The sequence below is a fragment of the Sciurus vulgaris genome, assembly GCF_902686455.1.
Source record: "Sciurus vulgaris genome assembly, chromosome: 4".
NCBI classification, from domain to species: domain Eukaryota; kingdom Metazoa; phylum Chordata; class Mammalia; order Rodentia; family Sciuridae; genus Sciurus; species Sciurus vulgaris.
The window spans coordinates 28,186,222-28,210,873 of NC_136464.1; the positions used below are offsets into that span (position 1 = coordinate 28,186,222).

General features: G+C 54.6%; 1 protein-coding gene across 20 annotated transcripts in view; it reads right to left on the reverse strand.

The window, feature by feature from the left end:
* Positions 1–18,067, reverse strand: part of PAX2 (paired box 2) — a 91,592-nt gene extending 73,525 nt beyond the window's left edge. For 6 of the 20 annotated variants that reach the window (XM_079138509.1, XM_079138503.1, XM_079138502.1 and 3 more), the window contains exons 1-4: positions 16,830–18,067; positions 6,351–6,461; positions 2,662–2,830; positions 1,724–1,921 (exon numbers count right to left, since the gene is read on the reverse strand). In XM_079138509.1, the coding sequence (XP_078994635.1) occupies positions 1,724–1,921; positions 2,662–2,830; positions 6,351–6,461; positions 16,830–16,854 (503 nt within the window). In that variant the 5' untranslated portion in view covers positions 16,855–18,067. Of the gene's footprint in view, positions 1–1,723; positions 1,922–2,661; positions 2,831–6,350; positions 6,462–7,863; positions 9,199–9,538; positions 10,587–11,056; positions 11,105–13,142; positions 13,164–16,829 lie in introns of those variants that run through there. The other 14 variants (XM_079138510.1, XM_079138504.1, XM_079138505.1 and 11 more) reach the window with 11 other exon arrangements.
* Between the last annotated feature and the right edge of the window lie 6,585 nt (positions 18,068–24,652).

The following is a 24,652-nucleotide window of genomic DNA, read 5'->3' on the forward strand; positions in this document are numbered from 1 at the left end:
ACTGACAACAAGCATTTCTCTGAAATGTTACCCAAAATGTCACCACCTAGTCCAGCTACACTGCTCCTCTTATACCCAGATGTTCTCCTCCTAAAAATTCAGTTCCAACTCACTGCCAGGGCCAGCAGTTAGCTGAGACAGAGTCTCTGATGACTCAGAAAACAATGCTTTGTCCCCTTTCCCTTCCTAAACAGCACTCCTGCCTCAGCCCTCAGCTTCCTCAGCCTCCTCCTGACTTTCCCCTCCCAAACCACCCAGCCTTTTTCTCTAGCTTCTGGAAGGTATCTGAATGTCAAACCGCCATATTTTCAATACCTGGCTGAGCCAGACCCAGGGAGCTGGAGGGTTTCGGAGGGTGTATAATTAGCTGATCAGTATTATGTTACCCTGTTCATAACTGAATAACCATTTTAATACAGATGGCACACACTGGGATAATTTCTGGGGTCGCCTCGCAGTACGTTACAGCACGAGTGTGGCAGAGGGAATCTTCTTTAGCCAAGGTACATTCTACCAGCTAATTTTACCTGCTGTTTTCAGGATGATTTGGGATAATTCCATATCATTTGCAAAATATTTTAATAAAAACCCTCTGATAGGTGATGCCAGTTTCAGAAAAAGGCACCATCTGAATTATTAGTGTCTCGATAGTGAGCTTTTAAAGAGTGCAAGGAATAAAGGGGTATGATTCTTAGCCCCCTTCTCTTTTGGAGACTACCTTAAAATGGGGGTCCAAGGCTGTCTGAAACTTACTTCTGACTGGTGAATGACTTGTGCAGGATCTCTGTGTATAACTGTCAGGTTGTACAGTTCTGCAATGGTGAAGCCATCCGGGGTTCCTGAGCTTAATTGCTGCTTGCATGTTCTGTAGTCACCCAATAGGCATGTTGACATACTGGCTGTGATGTACATGCATGGAGCATGTCCATGTGTTCTCCCAGAGAGCACACTGAAGGGGCTTGTGGATTAGAGTCCTAACTATCCTATATGTCAAGCTTACTCTGACCTATGTCATCCCTACTCTTGAACCTGTCATCAGTGCAAAGACTTCATCCTGGAGATAGGCACCTTAGGTGGTTAGGGCATGTCCCAAGTTCCAGTCTCAAGGTCTGATTTCTCCCTTCCTGCCTGGCATCCCACTCCTTGTCCAGATCCTCAATCCTGCCAATTACTGCCTGGTGGTTGGCATTTGCTCTGCAGACCTGGATGCCAGTACTTCTAGGCCGGAAATTTGTGCAGAGCTCGCTAGCAAGACCTGGGCTCCTGGGAGGCAAGCTTTGTGGGAGTTGGCTAGGAGGGCAGAGGAGCCAGGGTTGGTGGCTGCCCCTGGGGAAGAGTACATGTCTTTAGAAAGGGAAGTCTGTTTGGAGGCAATGAATAGACACTGGTCATTTTAAAGGCTTCGCTATGGGCTGTGATTGTCTCTAGATCCCGAGGCGCGTAATCTTGGAGTCTTAATTACCACAAACACTTGGATTCATTTCCAGGATGCCGGCGGGAGAAGCCTGGCAGGGAATACCCAGCTCTGAACTGGAGACAACGCTGTCTGTCTGTCTATCTCTCTGCCTCCCAGGATTCCTCTCCCTACTCAAAGGACTTCAGGCTGAGAGTTGGAAGGAAGGGTGGAGCTGGACAAAAAGCAGAGACCAGATTCAGGGAGACACCCCAGAAGGCAAGAGCTGGGAACTGGAGTCCCATCCTGCAGGTCAGGGAGCTTGCTCACCTGTTGATGGAAGAGACGCTGGGCACTGTGTCGTTGTCGCAGATGCCCTCAGCCAGGAGCCGGTCTCGGATCTCCCAGGCGAACATAGTCGGGTTCTGTCGCTTGTATTCAGCAATCTTGTCCACCACTTTGGGCGTTGCCACCTTGGGCTTGGAACCACCGATCACACCAGGCTTGATGCTGCCAGTCTCGTAGTACCTGCGCCGGGAAGGCCGGCGGGGTCAGCAAGAAGCAGGGTGGTGGCAGGGGCAGGGGGGCTGCAGGCTCTGAAGCCGCTGAGCCACTCTCCTGCCTTAGGCAGCAGCTTGGAGGGAAATGGCCCACTGTGGCTGAACCAACTTCCAGAGGGAACTTGGCTAGTGTAAGATATGCTGCAGAGGCAGAGGACTAAGGGATGTTCCCTCCAGCCACACCAGGGACAGGGTGCATATTGGTCAGAATAAACACCCATGGGAGGAAGCCCAGCTTTTCACTTGGGAATAGCAAGAGGAATATCCCCAGAGGCCTCAGGTCACACCGGGGCTGCGGCACCACCTCCAACCCTTTCCTACTGAGCACGGAGCCCTGTGGGAACCAGGACCCTTCTGCCTCCTGCGGGCTGCCTTTTCTTCTCTTGGGGACCCATTTTGCTCACCACCCCATCCCTCCAACGTCTTTCACATTAACTGGCTGGAAAAAGTGCCCCTCCCTTTCTGAAGCCACAAATGGAGCTGCCTCCCCTTGAAGGGTCCTGAAGCAGGGCAGGCACTGGGTTGACCATGCTCCACTCTTCCTCCTGGGGCCCTGCCCCCACTTGATTTCCCTTTCCAAATGGAGCAGCTCTTTAGATCCCTTCAAGTTGGGGATCTCCCTCTTCCGTTTGGCGCCCTCCACTTTTAACCAAGTCCTAGGGCCAGGGAAGAAGGAGGTTGTCTCCAGGGATAGCTCCGGGCCCTCACCTGCCCAGGATTTTGCTGACGCAGCCGTGGCTGACCCGCAGCTGCCGGGAGATGTCACAAGGCCGCACACCCTGGTGGGCCAGCTCCACGATGCGCTGCCTCACCACGTCGGGTAGGGGCCGGCCGTTCACAAACACCCCCCCGAGCTGGTTCACACCCCCGTGCCCTGCTGGGGAGAGACAAGAAAAAAACACAACACCCCACACACAGCAGGGACCAGCCATTAGTCAGGGTCCGCGGCCCGGGACATGCGAAGGGAGCATGTAGGTCTCTGGGGCACGTTCCGAACTCGCGGAGAAAGGTGGTGGACTGACCATAACTCGGAGGATTAGGGGTTGGAACCCCCAGGGCCATAGAGCCAGGAGAGCGCGGACTTTGGACAGAGGGCTGGACAGAACGCGACTCTCAGACCAGTACGACGCAAGGGAGAAAGTGAGGGAAGGAATGGAGAAGTCAAGAGAGAAAAGAGGGGAAAGAAGGAGAAAGGGATTAATGCCAGTGGGAACAAATATAGGACAATGAGGAGGCGAAGGGCCCGGGAGGACCGAACTAGTGCGGAGCGGGATCCCGCCTGCGCCGCATGCAAGGGGCAGATTCGGTGCGTGCGAGGGCTTGGAAGCGGATGATTTGGGGAGGTCGGGGTTCGCTTGACTCTGCTCAGCCGAACCCCAAGCATAGAGAGGGACACGCACGCGTGCGCGCGCACACACACACACGCACGCACACAAACACGCACCTTTGCTCCCTACCTCTTCCCTTGTATTTATTTTTAATCGGGATTGTACCACCTCCTTCCCTATGCTTTTTATTTGGTTTGTTTTCGCCAGGGAGTTTTTCTTTCCTTTATGTTTTCTATCTTTAGATATTTGGGAGCAAATTTGCCCCTCACCTCCTTAGTGTCGAAAGCGGAAAGAAAACCGGTTGAAGAGGGGAGAGTGGAAAAGACAGGTGTCCGGGATCTCATGCTTTCCAAGACAAGAAGGTGGCCTGAGAGCGGCGCGGTTCCCCGCAGCAGCGGAGAACAGAGGCTGTTCGGGTTTTCCTGCCTGTCGCCGGCTTCTCCGGGCTTGGGGCAAACCGTTTCACCCAGGTCGCACAACACAGGCTGCCCTAAGGGGCTGAGGACTCACAGGGCACCCTGCATAGCCAGCCCACGTCAGTGTGGGTCCCTCTGACCTTTTAGACCTCGGCAGCAGCGCAGGGAGCCCAGGAGAGCAACAAGGGCGTTTGCTCTTCTGGTCAAAAGGAGGACTGTGGGTTTCCAGTCCTGCTCAGCTGGGCTTCCAACACCAGAGGCAAGGTGACCACCAGGTGCCAGACCTGAGGGTACTGCCCGGATGCCTCATTCTCCCTGGCCTATGGCAGACTAGAAATTCTGCACCCAGAGCGATCAACCGGCAGCCGCGTTTACCAAGCAATCCAAGCTGCGAGACTTGTAGCAGCTTAGGCCAGACTGGGCCAGCAACCTGCAGCCCCTGCCCTGCTGGCCTCATGCGAGTTCGGAGAAAGCGGGGACATCTTGTGCCCCCTTCACTTTTTAGCCCGCCCCCCTTCTGGGGGAACCAAAAACAAGCTTGGGTGAAATCCCTGAGAAGAGACCTCTGATTAGGTGGCTCTTGAAGGCCAGAACCTCTTATTTTACCCCCCATCCCTATAGTCTCCCTATCTCTAACCCCACTCCTCAACCCTCCCCTCCTTCCAAACCCCAACCATCAATAATTTAGGCCCCGAGAGAACTCGCGTTACCAGTATGAAAAGGCGGCAGCTGCCGGCAGATTAAAGATGAATAATTCAGCCTCCCCGGGCTCTGGGCCCGGTCCCTCAGCCCCAATCTAAGGGGTGGAGATGGGAAGGGGGCACAGCAGAAGTCCAGGGCCGGTGGTCGACCGAAGGCCGAAGGTCTGCCGGGCTGGCGCTGAGTCAGGCCTGGAATGCGCCACTGCCGCCGGTGCCGACCTGGGCTGCGGCTGTTCGCCGCGAGTCCGCCAGCCCGCCGGCTGCGCGGCGGCTTTCTCCCTTCCTCCGACCACCTTCTGCTGTCCTTGCTCCCTTTTGGGTTTCAAAGTGGGTCTCAGTGAGCGACCGGGACTCCCGCGGGTCCCAGGCGCAATCCGCAAGAGAAGAGAGCCAGAGCAGTGGCAGCCGGCCGCGAGGCAGGCGGACTGGTCGAAGACGGCGTTTGGACCTGGTTCCACTCCCTCCGAAAAGGAGTGAGGCTTTCGGGCCCGGCTCGCGGAGAAAAGCAGCTGCCTGAAACCCCCAGCTTGGGTTCCCTGTACTTCGAAATTATTTAGGGAAATATATTTTATCCCAGGAGTAGTTTTAAAAGATCCCCCTGTAAAGATAAATATATGCCTAGAGAAACACACAGCTCTTCCTTCTCGGCTTTCTTGTCTTAAACACAAATGCAAGCCAGGTCCAAAAAGTTTCCTTGTGAAAAGTTGCAAATTATCTTTAATTATTAATCTACAGATGGGGAGGGGTTTGTGTTTAGAATTTTATTTATCTTTTTATTTTAAATGCCTGCTTAAATATCTCACAGTTTTCCAAGCTAAAAACATATGAATTAGATAAATTCAAATTTCATTAAAACAATTCCTTCTTTTTCCTGTTCTTTTCTCCCTTTCTCTTTTTTCTGTAACATCCTTTCAATTTTCTTTATTTGATTTCCTTTCCCTTGTTTTGACTTCTCTTTCATTTCTCCCCAGTTTGGGGGATTTGCCTTCCTTTTGTTCTTTCCTCCTCATTTTCCCTTCTTTCCTAACCCCCTGGCCAGGACACCGACTGCAAGATCCTCAACAGGGAGTAGGAGGCAGGCAAGGAGCCTTCAGAACTAAGAGCAGAGCTTCACTCTGCCTGGGGGCCAGCTTGGAAGGCTGCCCTGCTTGCTCTCTTCTTGACTTAGATTTCTCCTCTGAACCCCTCTTTGTTTTTTAAAACATCTCCCAGGGCAGAGGCAGGGAAAGACGACCACCATGTCCTGCCAACCTTGGATTCCCAACTCAAAGGGAAAGGAATGGGAAGGAGATGGAAAGGAAGTGGGAAAGAGAGAGGAAGGAAATATTTCAAACCAGCCCGGGAGAAGCTTTGAGTAGGCTGGAAGGGCCAAAAGATGCTGAGAGCTGAGGGTCAGAAGGGGGCACCCCACCCCCACTCTCTTCTGACCAACTGTCCTAATGCTGAGGTTGCCCAAGCTAGGAGTCTCCTCCCTGACACCCACAACTCCAAGTCTGAGAAAGATAGTGATGAGGGAGGGAGGAGAGGAAGACAAACAGTGAAAGAGGCTGAGAGAGTGTGAGAGAGAAAAGAGAGACAAACCACAACACCCTGAAAACTGCCTGCCAATTAGTCCTCCAGCCTAGGGCAAGAGGCTGACTAGGGAGTGAGTAACTGGAACCCCGGCCCAGGGCTGTGGATCCCACGACCTAAGAAGGAGCAGGTGGAAGGAGCGAAGGCAGGTGATGAGTACCAGGGAAGGTAGGAAGGTGGGCTGAGGAATAAGCGTGGCAGAAGATAGAAGGGAGAGAGGCTAAAGGCATTAGAAACACCAGGCGAGGGAAAAGAGAACGAAAAGAGGGACCGGGAAAAGCCAGCGTGGCCTCCGAGATGGGACCTGAGTGCTAGGGGCCGGGCCGCGCTGGGATTAGATAGGGTTGGAACCCAAGCAAGAGCCGGGCGCCGGTACTCACGGTGCATCGCGGAGAAGGGATCTGCCTTGCAGTGCATATCCATGGGGAGGCAGAGGAGCGGGAGCAGCGCGGCCGCCGCCGCCGTGTCGCCTCGCAAACTCAACTTCAGGACTTGAGGAGAAAAGGGAGGGACGGTGAGGGAGGGAGAGTGAGCGGGCGCCCGGCAGCTGTGGGGCGCGCGGGGGTGGGGGCCGCTGCGCTGAGCTCCCCGCCGGGACTCCTCTGGGCCAGCGGGGGCTTGCAACCGCAGTGGCCGCAACTTCCCACCGTCGGGGCGCGGGACTGAGCGATCAGCAGAGCGGCCCGGGGGAAATGGGCCGGGCCAGGGGGCACCGGGGGCGCATTGCTCGCGCGGCAGCTGCGGTCAGGTCTGAGGCCGGGCCGGGGAGGCAGTTAGCTCAGCACCCCTGGAACCCGGTCATCCGCGAGGCGTTGGTCGTAGAGGGCGCGGGGCGGGGGCGGCCCGAGGGCGCCGGGATGGGAGCCGGACTGCTTCAAGTGCCGGCGAGTTGGCGAAGTTGGCAGAGAAGTAGCAATCCCCGGGATGTCCGAGCAGGCGCCCGCGGGAGGGGAACGCGCGAGCGGGCCCCCGCCCCCGGAAAAGGCAGGCGCACGCCGCCGCGGCCGAAGGGCCGGGAGGGAGGGAGGGAGCTAAGCGGCGCCGGCAGCGCTGGGCTGGCCCCAGGTGGGTTGCGGCTTCGAGAAGACTCGGCCGGAGACTGGAGCCTCGGCTCCCGGTGTGTGTCTCTCTAAAAGCTGCAAAGCCCCCTCCAGACCCCCTCCTCCTCCCCGCGCCGGGAGATGGATGACTTGTCAGACAAAGGCAATAGATTCCACCACTCTGTGATTCGCCAGCGCCAGAGCCCCGAGCTTCGGCGAGGAGGGCCCCGCGCCTGTCACTCCGGTGCCGGCGAGGGGAGGGTAGGGAGGGGAAACAGGGGGGAGGGAGGGAACCGCGGGCGAAGGAAGAGGGAGGGAGAGGAGCGGGCCAGGGGGAGGAGGAACGGGAGCCCAGGATTAAAACTACACTGAGAAACGAAACTCGCCGATAAGGTAAACGTTAGATAAGGATAAAGAGCGGCCAGTCTAATGAATATTCAGGCAACGACAGAGGACGGCGGAGCGCGCCGCGCTCAGAAGCCGGGCTTTCAGTCCCAACTCGCCCAGCCTTGCCATCCACCACCGGCCAGTGCCCGCAGGAGCCACGAGGCCCGGGGCGGGTCCTTGTCCCTCGTCCTAACCCCACTATCCTCAGCTCTGAGTTCCCTTCCGTTGTGTCCTGACTCTTCCTTCCTCTTTCTCTGGTCCTTCCCTTTCCTTTTCCCTCCTGAGGTACCTTGCCATTCACACATCATCACCATTCTCATTCTGGGGCAAAGTGCCCAGCAGTTTGTCCTCTCCCGTCCCACACGCAGTTGCGGACACTGCCTTCCGCCTCCCTTTGCCCACCCGGGTCTGGGCAGTACAGAACACTTGCTTTATAATCGAGCTGGACCCTCCGGCCAGGACCCACCTGCCGTGGGACTCAACGGATGACAGGAAAGCCGGGGGACCTGGTTCCTGGACCCTCGGTAGCCGGGAGGGGATTGGGTAGAAAGACTGCGGAGTGTCTGTTCGCTGGCGGCAGAGGATGCGGGAGACCAAGGCTCGCTCTCCCCGGCTGGGAAGAAGACGCGACTGCTAACGCGGCTGAGCGCCGCCCGCTGCCAGCTCTGCGGATCCGGAGCGAGCGCAGGAGGCGCAGCACGCCGGCCCTGGCCCCACTTCTACCGGGGCCGCTGGCTCAGACTCCGCAGCCTTCACCAGCACTCGCTCCCTTGCTCGCTGGAGTCCGCTCTCACGCACCAGGCAGGAGAAGCCCTTTGTCTCCTAACTGGTTAAGTACAGAATATCCGGGAGATCTTTATGAAATATTTTCCCTCGTCTCATAAATCATCTTGGCACTTCAGCTGATGTTTTAACTCTCTCTCCCTCCTTCGCTCCCTCCCCCCGCTTCTCTGGGTCTGCGAAAAGGCGGCTCGACAAAGCCCGCGATGCGCTGCACTCCTGCCGCTTGGACTCAAGGTTCCTCCGGCCGGTCTGCAGCCTCGGGCGCTTGGGGGAAGGGCCGCAGACTCATGCCCCGGTCCCCCTGGCTGAAGCCTGGGCGGCAGATAGTATCCGGGTCCGCACCTGTCTGACTCAGCCTGACTCCAGTTGGACGTCTCCAACCCTGGTTTTCAGGACGCCCTTACTCCTCGGTTGGGTCTCAGGCCAAGTTCTGCCGCCTGAGGTTCTGAGAGTCCCACTCCCTAGAGGCCTGGGTCTGCTGGGATCCTGGTATTTGCCCTCACTTCTGGATTGTCCTGAGACCGATCCGCTTAATCCATCTGCGGAGTAACTTCTAGGAGAAAAAAAAAAAAAAACCTTTCCGTCTGCGCCAACCCCCAACCACTGCCCCCACTTCCCTTGGGCTGCGAAGCAGGTTCCCTGGGGCAGGAGGTTGAAGGCGCAGGGTCCAGCCCCGAAGGTCAGCCTCTTCTTCTCAAGGCCTGCAGATGGCGCTCCCGGGTTTACTTTGGCCTCAGAACCCCACGAACACGCACTAACTCCGTGTGGATAGCGAAAAAGGAAAACAGTTCCAGCAGTCTAAATCGAACAGCTCCCAGACCAAGGAGCAAGGAACTCTCAGGTGGTATTAGCTGATACAGTCTTGGGCTTCCTTCGGGGAGATAATTAACCCAGAGTTGGGGGTGGGGAACATTGAAGAAGGGTCCTTATTGAGAAGGGCTCAGAACTAAAGGAGCTCTTGCCCCAGGTCTCCATATGTTGTCGGTCATCACAGGAGTTAAGTCTTGAGAAGTGTGAACTATTGGAAGAGCAAGACTGTGGGTAGAATTCCCCTTTCCACATAGATTCTGATTTTTCTAGAACCCAACAGACACCTCTATGTTACACATACTATAAAGCGTGGGTGTGGACAACAGGCATTTTCATATATTGGGAGACAGGAATTTTCACATTTTGTAAAGAAGGGAACTGATTCAATGCACAAAGTGCACTGGAAGTTGTACTCATACATCTATCTTTCATATGCACCCTCTCAGGAAGGGTCTTCCATGATAGTCCAAGTCCCAGATAGCCCCCAAGAGACTTGGTATCTCCCCTGCTTCCCACTCTTCCCAGCACTGCACTAGCCAGACACTCACCCTATTGCAGGGCCAGTCCCTGGCAGCTTCATCCTTAGTTCCAGCCCATTTCTGGGTCTAGAAAGTCAAAGAGCAATGGTCCCTGGTGATTTAGAAGCCCCTTTAGCCAAGGCTCTGCTTTCTCCTAGGCCTCCAGGATGAAGAGTTGGCCTGCAGATTTCTCTCCAGTCACTGGCCTCTCCCTCTGACTCCCCCTTTCCTGTTCTTCTTTTTCTTCTTCTATAGAGTCTAGTAGAGGGGAAAAAAGTAAGAAAAGAAAAAAGGAAGAAGAGGAAAGGGGAAAAGAAAGAAAACAACCCAACCCCAAACACAACCCGGGCTCCGACCTGTCAGGGTTGGTTGCTTTTCCCGTCTGCCTCTAAATGAACCTTTTCTCTCTGGTGTTTTCAAAGCGGCCCTTCCACCCCCCAACCTAGGGGCATTTACACTTCAAACAAGGCGCCCGCCTCCCTGCGGAAATTTAAAGGCAAATAAACTTTTGGGGAGTTGCTCTGATACCCATCTCGGGATTTGCTTCATTAGCCGCCTCTGTGCATCTGATCTGCCCAATAAATCTTCCTTGTGGATCTCGGCTCCTTCGCCTTCTCCGCTCCCTTCCCTTGCCAGGCTTGCCTGGCGCCTGGCGGCCCCCACTTTTGCCTCCTCCCTCTCAGCCAAGCTAGGGTCAGCCTGGTTCTGCGGCAGGGCCGCGCCTGCTCTGCTTGGGTGCAGGTGTCCTAGAGGCGGTAGAGGGGGATAAGCACCCCCACCTCGAGTGTTCCTAAGCCAAGAGTGACTCACCCGCCCCAAGCTCTTAAATACGTTTCTGGGTAGACTGTGCAAAATCGTGAAGTGCCGGTGCAGACCCCTCGGCTGTCCCTGCTCGCACCCGCTCCTTTCGTGGACACTTCTCTTTTCGTTTATTGGTTTCTCATTCCCTGGCCCAGCGCTTTCTGCCCAGGCGAGAAAAGGCAGAGGCATTGGCTGCCTTCCTCTGACGGCAGGGCGCTGACCCAGGGCCCAAGAGACCGGCCTCAAGCAGTTCAAGAAGGCTTCTGGGCCGCAGGGGACTTGGCGGGGGCCGTGGGCTGCAGCGGAGCCTCCCGACCGCGCCCCTCCCCCGTGGCTTGGGCCTGCCCTCCTCCTCCCGCCTCCCGGGGAGCAGCACCGGGAGCTAGGGCCCGGCTCTGAGAGAGGGGATTAGAAATTCCGAAATTAAATGTATCTCCCCAGGATATGCTCCCCACAGCGCGGACCAAATTAAACGCATTAAAGTTCAGGGGGGGAGAAGCTGTTCAGAATCAAAGGGGAAAAAAATAGTCCGAAGGGAAGAGCAGCAGAGCCGGAGGAGGGAAGAGACCCGGGAAGGGCAGAGCAGATGCTCCGCAGCCGAGCTCCTTTCCTGGATTATTCCCAGTTTAGTAAGTCACCACAACAGCTACCAAAAAGAAAAAAAGGAAAAAGTTCTCTGACAAACTCTGGGACTGGCACCTTCAGCCCACTTGCCCTTCGCGTCCCGCCGCAACCTAGAGCGCGTACCATCGGCGACCAGATCCCAGGCAGTCGCCGCTCGCACCCGGCCCCCTCTCCAGCTTGGCCTGACCGGCTCCCGCCCGGCCTTTTCCCTCCTCCTCCCCATTCTCTCCCCGCCCCTCCCCCTGCCTAGCCCTCTGGTCACGTTGGAGGATGGTTTTTTTTTTTTTTTTTTTGGAAGAGCTTCTGGTACAATATGGAGCACCATGGGCTGCAATTTCACACTCCACAGCACATTCCCCCTAAAGCTACTTTCTTTTTTTTTTTTTTTTCATCTAAGACCCCCTAATTTCTGCTTCCTCGCTCTCTCCCTTGCTCCCTCCCTCCTGCTCTCACTCTTCTTTTCCCGCTTTTGTTCCCAATATTTGGGCACCCCGCGTGAAGCCCGGGGGGCCTGACTCCCGCCTGGCCCCGCCCGCCGGGACTGTTGGTCCTGTGGACGCCGTGCGCACGTGCTGGGCTTTTATCCTCCCTAGCCCCTCCCCCTTTAACCCCGCTTCCCCTCACAAGAGGTCCCTGCGATCGGCCCGGCCCTTCGCAGCCCCTTTGAGGGGCAACGACAATGCAAGCCACTTGGACACCAAAGCGGCCTCTTAGCGGCACGGGTCAGCCAGGTGGCTGCCGCCTGAGGGCCACTGGACTAGGAGGCTGAAAAAATAGTGAAGCCAAGAGAAATCTGGCCAGCAGGTAGGGTAGGAGTGGAGGGCCCAGATCAAAGAACTAGAGAGATGGGGGTGGGGTGTCTCAGCGAGACCCTAGTCCTCCTGGCTCAGTCCGGACACAGCCTGTCTCCCCTACCCAGACACGCATGAACCTCTGTACAGCTAAAGGGATCATCTATTCCACAGCCTACAGGAAGGACCAGCCCACTACATGCATAGTCCCTTTTCTTCTTTATACCTCAGTTGTCTCACCTGTAAAATGGGGATACTTACACTTGTCTACTCTATGGAGCTCACCAAAAGGCATTTTGAAAAACAAACATTTGTGCAGTAGATTGAGGAACAGTTGCCCTGCTTTTTGAACCCTTGACCTTCCCAAAAAGAGAAGGGAAAGATCTGAGAGCCATGTTTTCCATCCAACTCCTATCCTGTAAAGCTTTCTGGGGATTCCTTGACACAGCCCTTTTCTGTGTTCTTCTTCCCTTTCAGGATCTCCCCTCCTTTCTTTTTGACTATACCACACCCCATCCAGGTTTATCAGTGTGCTCTATTCTTGCCACTCCTTCATGTCCACTTCCTACCCCCCTCCACCAGCAGCTGCTGGAGGATCAGTTAAATTCCACACACACACTCACACCCAACAGCCAGGTTAATTGTGGCCTGAGGCGCTGTCCCCTTCGGGCCAGTCCTCCAAAACCTTTGGGAGGAGCTGGCCCTTGACGGAAACTCGGGAAAGGAAATCCCGTCGGGTCTGGTTGCAGACAAAGGGAGTTGGTCCTCCTAGCACTTGAAGTCAACTTGCTAAAGCCAGAGCGGAGATGAGACGGTGGGGAGAGGCCTGTCTGACCGGGGAGACATAAGGGCTGGAGAGAGAGGAGGGAAAGAAAGAGGATGTGAAAGAGACAGGGACGCTGAAGGAACTGAGAAGGCACCTGTCTCCCGAAGGCCTGAAGAGGCTGGTTTGGGCAAAGCCAAAGTCTCCACTGAACCAGCTCCCCACCGCCTCCTCCTCAAGCTAGGGTGAGAAAGTCCGAGAGAGGCTGAATGTTGGTGGAGAAGTAATGATTAACCCCCTTCTCAGCCGGGCCGAACCAGCTACCTGACTCGGCTGTGGTTGAGGGATACAGTGAGGGTGGACCCGGGCGACCTAGCGCTACCCGCTACGGCCACTGTAACGGTGGGGACTGCGGAGGGAGGGGACAGGCAGCATCAAGAGGCCGCCAAAAGGGAACGGAGTGCAAGGCAAAGGGAGCGCAACTCAGGATGCCAGGAAACCAGGGAAAGCGAAATAGCCACAGAGGATACGCAGGGAAAGTAAGAGGCCAAATGCGGGCCAAGGCGCGCGGCTGGGCAGCGCAAGGAATAGTTGGAGAGGGGCGGGAGCACCCGGGCTGAGTTTCCCCGGAGTTGCCAGCAGACACCAAATCTACCGTCTCGGATCCATCCGCAGCGCGCGCTCCCTCCCTTCCTCCTCTCCCAGCTGCTGTGTGGATGTGAGGAGCAGGCGGTGCGCGCGCCAGAGCCCGGAGCTGGTAGGGCAGGGGGAGACCCGCCTGCGAGACAGGGAGGCCGGCCGAAGAGCAGGGCCGCCCAGGCGGGAACAGGCTGCGAGGTGGCTGGAGACAAAGGACCAGAGCGAAGGGGAGAGGGGACACCGAGTCAAGAGGGGCTGGCTGAAACAAGAGAGAGGCCCAAGGAAAGGGGGTCTCTCTGGGGACCCGCCAAGGTTTGTATATTCCTGCCTTCTCTCACGTCCAGCCTGGAGCCAGGACACCCTGGGGGTTCCTGGCCGGTCGTTTCGTGGCCTGGGGTCGGGCAGGGGGTGTTGCTGCAGCTGTGGGGGCCTTATAAGTGTGCATGTGTTTGCGCGCGAGTGTGTGTGTGCGCACGCGACGCTTTGGGCAGGCGAGGGAAAAGGTAGGGAGGGGAGGGCCCTCGCTGTAGGGTTAGACCCTTGCCCCAGGCAACTGCAAATCTCTACCCTCCACCCTCCGGCGGGTCAGAGATTCCCCGCACTTGAAACAAAAGGCCTAAACCGAATCATTCAGGTTACAGGGCAAGATCTCTTTCTGGAAAAAGGTGCTTTGGTTTGCGATTTTAAGGGTCACCTGCATCCAGAATTATCGCTTAACTTTCTGTAACTGTACCTATAAAAGAAAAGGTGCAAAGTAAATCTGGAATACTAGGACCATGCCCAGTAGTTTGTCCTACCATGTTTAGACCTGCGGTAGGGTCTAGGCCCGCGGCTAACGACTACATTGAAGAAACTGACTAATGGAGTACCCTTTCAATTTCTGAATCAATTAAGGAGAATTTCTTAAGAGTCTCCTTGGAGGCAGTGCATCTCTTGATGAGGGGTGGTGTGAGTGTGTGTTTAAGTGTTGAGGGTGCATAAAAAGTGTGTGTGGTGGGGGTGGCCAAGGGTGTTCAGGCAAACAGCTGTGTTCCAGGCGGGGCTGAGCTAGGAGCCCAGGCCCATATCCAGCACCTCCCCCTCCTCCTTCTGTCTTCAGCCGAGGCTGCTCGGAGGCCAAGGCCTCCTCAGCCTCTTCCAGCGGGGCCGCCAATCAATCCTGCAGGTCAACACAGCAATTAATAACGGGGTGAGGAGGCCTGGCAAAAGAGGGCGGGGAGGCGTCTGCCTGTGTCTCCCCCAGGCTCTGAGGACCCGGCAGCAGGACCAGGGAGAGGGAGGGGTCTCCGAGGGTAGAAAGAAGACTGAAAAGTCAGCGTGAATCAGAGAGTGGGCCCAGAACCCCAGGAGGGAGAGGCAGGGGAACAGCGACAGGGAACCAGAGAGCCAGAGTCGCTGAGACAGACCAGCGGAGGAAGAGGGAGGACATAAATAAACGTCTTATTTTTATGGTTCTGGGGGTATAGGCTACGCTCTCCGAAGACCACAATGAACCTAGTTACTGGTCTCTCCCCTTTCCCCCTTCCTTCACCCTTTCCTGATGGTTTTCGCTGCTTAGAAACAGTCTCAGCGAGACAAAATAAAACCCGCATCCTCCGCAAACCCGGCTGCGGCGGTTGCGCCAGGGTGTCCAGCAGTCAGGTTGGCTAGTGCGCGTCTGTCATTGTCATTTTGAACTCATGGGGTGGGGCCACAAAGGGCGCAGGGCCAGTCCAGGGGACAGGGCCCCCAGGAGTTGTACCCCGGCCAGACGTGGCTTTGGAAAAGAAGAGGGCAGGGGAGCGAGGGCAGTGAAGAGAGAAAGGAAAGAAAGAAGGCAGCGAAGAGGGCGAAAGACTCCGCGGCTCGCCTGGTGGGGTTGGGCGGGGTGGGGTGGGGGCTTGACAGGATGGGAGATTTCCTCCTTTCCAACACTGCCCTTCCTGGAGCCCAGTTCCGCGGCTCCTCCCCGCCCTTGACCGAGCCGTGCCTGCCAGAAGTGGGAGCCCGGCTTAGGGAAAGGAGGAAAGGGAACCGGAGTGCGGTATGCAGGCTTGTCCTCCCAGCAAGGAACCGATAGGCGCAGGTTCCCCGGATATGCGGAAGCGCCCTGGTCTCTTCCGAAGTATCCCAGGTAATTGGGGATGAGGACTCTGACACGTGCACAAGGATGACCCCCATGCTCTGCCTCCTTCTTCCTGAGAGTGGGGAGGGGGACTGAACACAACTGCTGGAAGATTTGCTGGGACTGGGAACCCATTCCATGCACCTCAGTCCTGCCTAGAGGGAAAATAGAAACATGATAGTACCAGGAGCCTAAGTAAACTGGGCAGAGAAGGGGAAAGAGGCACCAGGAGACAAAATACATTCAGAGAGACAGAAAAAGAGAGAAGCCCCGTATAGGAAAGGAAGGAAGCGGAGAGAGGTTCCCAGGAAGACCCAGCCATTAGGTCTGTCCTTGGGCTGCATATTTCTACGGTCGAGGGGGTGCACAGATGGGCTCTCAATTGAATTCCATCTTCAACACCATCAGAGATTGATTTTGTACTCGCTTTTAATTTTGCCATAATTAATTAGATCATTACAACTGTTTGCTATTGATCTCCCTACTTAAACCTCTGGTGCAGAGGGTCTGCCCACAGTCCTAAAAACCCTAGAGGCCACAGTTTACACTTCTGAGGGTCCAGGTTCCTTGATCAGAGCAAGAACTGGGAGGGGAATGGGGACAGCCCAGCGATTGCGTCAAGGTAGAGCAAAGGTAGTACAGGGGTGGGGGCAGCAGGACATGCATTATCAGCTGAAAGAACTGGAACCTGAGCTGGGTGAGTGGGGAGAGGAGCAACGAGATTTGGGAAAGGTGAGAAGTGAGGCAAAAAAGGCCCAGAGTTAGGCTTTGACTTCTTTGGAAGTATTTGGACAACTCTGGAAACCTGACCCAACCCTCTTCTTCCCACCAATCCCCAACTAAACTTGGGAACTTGGCTTCCCCCCACCCAACACTACACCAGGACACCTAATGGACAATCAGAACTAAGTTGGCAGGCCTGGGGGTGGAGGAAAAAAAATCAGCCTTCACTCAGCAGGTTGAGTAGACAGTTTCAGATTCTTCTTCGTGTCTGGGTCCCCTGGGGCCTGCCACATTTTTCCCTAGGCCTCCCTTGAACCTCTCCTGATTTTTGGGGCAGAGCCTCCTCCCTACCATCCGACAGAAACATTTATACTAGTGCTCATAATCGAATACACAAGACTCTTACATGTGCACACAGGTATATGCATTCAGTGTTTCCCACCCACTAGCATAGGTAGAGTCCCACACTCACGTCTCCCTTCCCTCTAGAAACCAAGGCCTTCTCAACACTCCCAACTTGGAGGAAGTTGTGCAAAATATTTATGTTCCGAGAAAAGTTGAAAGATCAAGTCCTAAACACCCAACAGGAAGGAAAAACCAAGCGCTCCAAAGACGGCATGAGAAGTTGTAAAACTAACGCTTTCTGGATGGAAAGTTTTCATTAGAAGATTTAGAGGACGCGGGAGGGAAGGCCCTGGCGGCCCCAGTGATGAGAAGAGTCTGCAGAGATTCTGTCCCCAGCCCTTACAGTACAGCTGGGTACCAAGCACGGGAGAGAAAGAGGAGTGGAATCCGTCCTCGGTTTGGCCGCCCCCAGCCCTCCGCTGCTCCCCGCGCCCTTGCCTGAGACGCTGACCAGTCTCTCCTCGCTCTTACCTGCCCGACCCGCGTGCTGTTCCATACTCTGCTCCCCTCCGCCTGGGCCTGGCTTCCCGGCTTCTCCGCGACGGGACAGCGCGTCTCGCCTTGGCCGCCGCCGCCCGGAGATCTGGGAGCAGCCACCCAAGACCGAGCGGCTCAGATAACCCAGGCTGCCCGCCGCCTCGGCGGTGCGCTTCGCTCGCGCCCGCGCTCACACAACCCGCGGCGCCGAGGCACAGCCGCCAGCAGAGGAGCCCGGGGCTCTCCGCCTCGCGCACACGCGCGCACACGCGCCAAGGCCCCCAGCCAGCTGCAGGCACCCTCGCTGCCGAAGGCGCCTAAAGACCGAATCCCGGGTCTAGACGCCTGCACACCCTCTCACCCCACCCCCTCTTCTTCACTGTCACACGCTCCCCTTCAGTCTACAGCTTCTAGCGCAGGGGCGTCCTCGACCCCCAACTTTGTGCGGTAATCCTTCCCCACGACTCTTGGCACTCTCCCCATCCCACTCTCTCGACCATCAGGTTCCACTGCCTGTCACACTCCTTCAGGTCTCAGGCTCAGTCTCCAAGACATTCACAGTAGTCCTCCAACTTTCGCAGGCCATGCAGTTGTTCCCAGAGGTCCCTGTCACCAATACATTCACTGTGAGCTGCTCATGAAATCCTCACAAGCTTTCCCGCTCTGGATCACTTTTTTTTTTTCCTTCTTTTTTAAAATATCAAAATGAAAAGAAAAAGAAATGGCTTCCTTGCCTCTGAGGAAATGAGAAGGACCAGGGAAACGGGAGGAGAGTACCATTCCTCTCACACTTACTTAGCCAGCCACTTGAACATTGCCTTTCTACAATATTCTGGGGTCCCTTACCCCAAATCTATGGGACCCTTGACTCACATCCACTCTGAGCACACGGATGCCTTCATCCCTGATCAAAGGTCCAGCCCCCTTCCCTACACCAAGTCTTCTTAATCTGAAATTTATAACTTACACCGTGGTCACAAATTCTCCCTCAAACCTCCCATGCTCCACTTTTTTCATATGTACCAGCTTATACTCCTACTGTCACACACACACATACCCCTCATGAACACTAGTGTCTCCACACCTACCCTCTCCATGGTCCCTTTTCTCATTTGTTCCACTTTAATCTGCCACCTACTCTACAACCTTGGTCATACACACTAACACTGAGAGGCGGTCAAGGAAAATGTGGGGTAAGAGGTAGAGGCCTGTGGCTGGCTTTCTCTCTCTCTCTCTCTACACACACACACACACACACACACAGGCAGAGGCCCAGAGAACAGGTTCTAAGGGAAGGGTTCACAGGGCTCACAGGCCCACATCCCTCAGGAACTGGAAGTTGTTTCCTGGAACTTCAACTGAGCTTCTTCTAGAAAGATTTTGCAGCTAGGGACAGGAAGCTGGAGGGACACAAAGGTTCAGAGGCAAAACTTGTATTGTGGCTCCTTAAGTTTTAAAAATCTTCCTACAGGAACATGACTTTCAACCATTTCAGACAAATCCGATCATTGCCAAATTATCATCTGATCAGTTTTTTAAAATAGTACTGGGGATTGAACCCAGGGCCTCAAGAATGCTAGGCAAGTGCTCTACCACCCAGCTACAACCCCAGCCCCATCTTATCAGTATTTTAAAATTTTAAATGTCAGAACTTATTAGTGTTTATTTTTTTCTTTATCAGTGATTTTTCCAATCCAAGTGCATAAAAACTTAAAAACAAACTCTTTTCTTTTTGTCATATACTGAACAACATTTCCAAGGACAAGGATAGGACAGCAGTATTCATAAATGAAACTCTAGCCACACATGCACACACACATACACACAACTATCATGTGGTCATTCCATTATATACACATGAGAGGATCACCCATAATTAGCCTCTCATTGTCACCTACTCAGAACCACACCCAGTCGCACACAAGTGTTGTGACCTGCACACATCTCTGCACAGCTCTTTTGCCTTTGTTTCTTCTTCTCTAAAATAGTGATAATAATCCTTTCCCTTTTCAAAGGTTTCTTGGGAGAGAATGTGTGGGCAGGTGATTCATAAAATGTAAAAGTATGACCATACTTAACATCAGGTGCTCTTGATAGAGACATAAACTGAGATCCAATGTCCTTGACTTGACACATATATAGAGATACCTACTTGGGAACCAGGTGTTTTGAACTGGGGATACACACACTCAGCTTAGTGCCTCCTGCCTGCTCCTGAGTTAGCTGGTCACAGTTACCTGAACACAGGGCCCGGGGTTGGGGCAGTGCCAGGGCCAGGGCCTGGGCCCAGGGGAAGGCAGCTGAGGCCATTGTGCTAAGCAGCCTGTCTCATACCAGAGGGGCTATGAGGAGGAAGGAAACTTCTTAGCTCTTGGATCTGATACTCTTTCTCCAAAGCCAACAAAGTGATGCTAAAAGGTTCAGCCCTATATCTTGGCCCCCTCCAGCCTCCTCCCTCAGGCTCTGCTTCTCTTTGTCTCCTGGCCCTCACCCCTGTCCCACACTGTCTCTGGAGCCCCTTTGCTCATTGCCCGCCCCATTGATTGAAAGTCTCTCTCAGGTTCTCCAAGGAATCCCAGGAAAAATGATCCGCCAGCCTATTGATTCTTCATTAGAATTACATTTTCACGTGTGCTAAATTGGTTTTAAAAGCTTTTTCTGTTGTTATTGTCTTGTCAGACCCTGCGGTCCAGGGCAAACCAAGTTTAAACGTTGTGGCTTCTTAGGGGAAAAAAAATCACCAGGGCTGGGTCTGTGATTACCAGCTTTTCTGCCTTATTGTTGTCATGATGACAATTGTGATTTGGTTTAAGTATCTTTAAGAAAAGGGCCCTGTAGGAGACTACTCAGGTCAGGCTGGAGCTGGCTGGTGAGGAATCTGACGCCCCTGGAGGAAAGACACCAGAGCAGTTTTTCTTTTACTGAAATTAAACTTAGCACTTGAACTTGTATCAGTTGCTTCTGGGACAAGAGGAAAGACAAAAGTTTAAGAAATCGTTTTTATTTCCTTACTCACCTTCCAGAAAGAATGGAGAATAGAAAATACAGCCCTGCTTATTCTAGCTCTCTTCCTGCTCTCCTAAGTAGGTGGTGTGTGCATGCGTTTTCTACCAGGTGCCAAGGGAGTGGCCACATCTCCTGCTTTGTAGCAGGGCAGAAGCCCAGTCACTAGGACACTGGTAAACATATTCTGCACTGGCCAGAAAGGAGGGAATTCAAATAAGGAGGAAGGAGAGGGAAGAGAGAGGCAGAGACAGGTAGAGTAAGGGAAAGAGAGACTCAGAAATGCAGGGGTTCTAAACCCAGTGAGAGAGAGAGAGAGAGAGAGAGAGAGAGAGAGAGAGAGAGAGAGAGAGAAGAGGGAGAGAGAAATCAGGGACAATCTGATAGTGTCAGAGAAGCAAAGGACAAAACAGGACAGGAAAAAAAGGAAGGGAAGGAGGGAGAAAGGGAAAAGGAAGGACGATAACATAAAGTAGAAAAAAGGGGAAAAGGAGGGACTAAGAAAACGAAATGCACAGAGGAAGGGAAAGAGAAAGAAAAAGAAATAAGAAAGGGAAAGAGAAGGCAGAGGAGCAAGCCCTAGGGAGTTCCTAGTCTTTGCAGCCTACCCTGGCCCCAGCCCCCTCCTCCCTCTGGCTTGGCAGCAGGCTGGCCCTGCTGGAGGGTGGGCATTGGTGGCGGTGGAGCTGAGGCAAGAGAGCCGAATGTCTCCGTGATGTGTTTATCCCCTAATCAGTTCATTAGTTATAAACAACATGACATTAGAAGTTAGGAGGCAGTTGATATTAATTTTTATTTAACTAGTTGATGTTTAATCCGTCACGCCAGGCTGGGTAGCAGCGAGAAAGATCTTCCTGACACAAAACCAGTTAGAACTTCATAAGGCGCAATCAGTGTCCGCGTATTGAAACAAACAAGAGAGACAGAGACAGAGAGACTGAGACAGGCCCTCCAGAGACAGAGACAGAGACAGAGTGGCCCGGTGGGGAGAGACCTAACCCAGGGAGAAGGTTGGTGGAAAATCAGCTAGAAAGACAGAGCCGTGAGATGATGGCTTGGCAAGGCACTGGCAGCCCTGAATTCCCACTCTGGGGCCAGCAGGGCCCCAGTAACAGTTGGGGACCATCAGCTGACCCCCTGAGAAGGTCCAACAGGGGCAGCCAGAGGGCAGAGGCCAGGGCCCTGCCAATTGCCGCTGCTCTGGCTACCAGCGCCTTTGAGCGAAGAAGGTGTTCAATGTCCCCGAGGCCTGGCGGGTGGCCAGGGGCTAATGTACCAGCAAGTGGAGGCTCTGACCCTCTCCTTGGTCTTGAGGCTGAGAACCTTCTCCCTCCCTGCTTCAGAAAGAGCACTCCTGGCGAGAGAGGAAACGGAAAGGAGTTTGTATCCAGCCACACAAGTTGGACAAAGTTTGCAGCAATGGTCAAATACACTCAGAGAGGGGTGTCTGTGCACGTAGAGGCTCCTGGGTGCTGGCAGTGGGCAAGAGGGAGGAAATGGATAGTTTGGGGGTTCTACAGGTCAGAGAGGGCTTTTTCTTGAGTATGTTTATGCCTTCGCGAGCGTCCCTTCGTGCTGGGCTTGGCGCAAAGAGCAGGGTGTTGGTTGTGAGCTCCTGGTGTGGCCGTACTGGCCGCAAGCCTGAAGTCTCCGGCTTGCATGGGCTAATCACTCCCTCCCCATTCAACTCCGCCCCTGACCAGGAGCGTTCGGCTTTTTCCACCTTCCTCCGGGCACCAGCCGGGCAATGGCTTGGTCACGGCTTCATGGGCAAGCAGGGGTGGGGGGCCGGCTGTAGTTTTCCGCTGTCGCGCAGGACAGTTTGGCCAGGCAGAGGCATCCTCGCTTGCGCGCAAACTCAAGCCGAACATCTCACCGTTTGCATGTTAATCTGCCTCCACCGCGAAAAGGAAATCGCTGAAATTCCGAAGAAAATTGCCTTTCGCCAGCGGTTAATAGTTAACTCGGACAGGAAAGTTCCCAGGGATGGGCGAAAGCCAGTGTGAAAGGCACAGGGGAGGCGCCCAAGGAGGCGCCCAGGAAGGGCCGCGGCTGGCCCTGGCCTCTCCCCTAGCCTGCTGCGCTCCCCTCCTCTGGCGGCAGGTCCCACACCCCGTAATTAGCATCGTTTAGTTCACAAAACCTTTCCTGGGAGAAATCTGTTCCCTCGTTCCCGGGCTCGATTCAACACCTGATTCCACCGGGTGAGGAGAATAAATCACCACCGCGGCGGGGGAGCCGGACTCAAGCCTGCCAGACGGCGGTCACTAGAGAAGAAAAAAGTGAGAAAGAGGCGGAGGAGCCAGGAGACGGTGCAAGCCTAGGCCAGGGAGAGCGAGGGGGGCCGGGAAGCGTGATCCAAAGAAAGAGAGGGACCCAGAGGCAGAGAAGCCAAAATAGGAGAGATACTGGAAGAGAGAAGTGAGGCAGAAAAGGAGTGAAAAAGAAAAGCGAAAAGAAAAATGAGGAAAGAGGAGTTAGAGAAGAGTGAGGAGGGAGATTAAGAAGAAGGAGGCAAGAGAATAAAGAAAATTAAAGAAAACCAAAAGAGCAAATGCTTTTGTTTATCTACAAACACTGCCCCGCAAGGCTTGCAGTGAAAGCGCGCCCCGCGGCGGCCAGGGTTCGCACTGTGGCCTCAGGTCTGGAGGCCGGGCGGGGAGCTCGGCCAGCGCACTCTGGCTCTAGGCGGAGTCCGACACAGAACTGGTCTCCGAATTGAAGTTCCAGGGCGCGGGGTGCAAAGGAGCATCTGTCGCGGAAGCGGTGGTGTCGGTGTCGGGGATGTCATCCCGGGTGGGGGAGGGGACGGGTAAATAAAAGACGCTCGGCTCTTGGGCACGCATTGGGCGCCTGGGACTTTCAGCCGGACGGTGAAGCGGGCGGGGACGGGGTGGGCGGGCCGAGGCAGTGCAGGGTAGACCCCCAACGTCCCGGCAGCTCCGACCCCACAACCCTTCAGCAGGCCCTGGGAGAACTTCTACCCTGAGAATCTCCGGCGCCTGGGGCGGCGTCTCGGGCCTCAACTGTGAGAAAAAAGTAACTCAGCGAGAACCACGACCCGGCGCCAGCGGAGGGCGCATTTCCTGAGCCGCCTCCGCGCGACAGCGGAGAGACGCGGTGCAGATTCCACCTGCTCTCGGGGCCTGGTCCAGCACTGGCTGTTCAGGCCGAAGGGTGGGAGGAGGAAAGGAAAGGAGAAAGAAGCCGGGAGGGGGCGGGGCGGTGCAGAGGAGAAGAGGGATGAAGAGTGGAAATTCGGGCTGGAGGGGAAGGCAGGCAGCGTAGGGTGTTAGGCAGCATCTCCCCTCTGCCCTGACGAGGTCTCTGCATGGACAAGGGTGGGAGTGCCGGCTCCCCCGCCTCGAGATTGAGAGCCCCTCCGCTTAGGACACCACACTGAAAACTGAGACCTCAGCAGGGTCGCTGGAGGCATCTGTGCGCGCGTGGGACCAAGAGTAAAGAGAGAAAGAATTCCCTACCCGCCAGGCAGTCCTTGGGATGACGAACGCCCCCAAACTTTTCTCAGCCTTTGCACTTCTTAGTCGATATGGTCCAACCCACTCTGCTCCTCCTCCCATTTCCTGCCCCTCCCCAGTCTGAGTCACCCACAGAGTTGGAGTAGAGTGGGAAAGTTAGTTTTCCACGAAGGAGATGGGTGACTTACTACCTACTTATTCCCAGAGGCAGAACTGCAAATGATGTCTAAACCAGATTTTTTTTAGGCTGGGGAGAATATGGAGGCAGAGTCTTAGCTGGACCAGTTCAGACAGGCAGGGCACCAGTTAGTTGGTAAACCTGGGTTTATATTGTTTGGGCACTGTGATTTTAGAGGTAAATTCCACACTGGCCCTGTTTGCAATGATACCTGGTGGCAAAGAGAAACTCTGGGAAGTGTCAAGATGTGAATTGTAAGGGTGACTGGGATAGAGGTGGAGGCTTGCAAAATTAATATGTACCCTAAATGCAGGGGATAAGTGGGGGACATTTTTTCCAGGCAAAAGGAGCATCAAGAGAAAAGGTATTGGAGCCAGGAGTAGTGGTACAGGCCTGTAATCCCAGCTACTCAGGAGGCTGAAGCAGGAGCATCACAAGTTCCAGGTCAGCCTAGGAATGAAATAGGCCAGGCATACAGCTCAGTGATTCAATCTCTGGCCCCCTGCTCTCCCCACTAAGAAGAAAGAGAGAGAGGGAAAGGGGGTTTGGGGAGGGGACAGTAGCCCACCTAGTTGGGGAACTGAAAAGGATTCTATGAAACCAATATGGGAGTTAGGGGTGAGGCAAGAGCTAAAATGGGGAGGTAGGCAGGGCCTTACATAGAGAACTTTTGCTAAGGAGCTTTAATTTTCCCCTTTATGCCATGAGGTGCCATTGCAGGATTTTAAACAGGAGAGTAAAAATATCCAATTAGGAAAGAAAAGTCCATTTTGGAGGTATGGACAGTGGTAACAGACATTCTGGAGAAAGAGCAAGCAACAGAGACTGGGTAAGAGGTTTCTACAAGCAAAGATGTGGTCTCAAAGCAAGACAATCTGAGAGAGAGGAGAGGTTAGATGTGAGAGGTGGAGGCAGGATGATTTGATTTAACAGGTGTGGGAAGAGATGCTGAGTTAAGGTCCACTTGGGTTTCCACTTAATCTCACCTCTGATCTCACCCCTGCACTCTCCACCCCACCCCCTTGCAAACCCTCCCCTGCAGTGGCTAGGAGATGGAAACCCCTGTGTCATGTCTGGGGCAACACCTCTCTGCCAACCTCATGGACCCTTTACAAGGCAGTCACATAGAACAAGACACACTGCAAATAAGAACAACT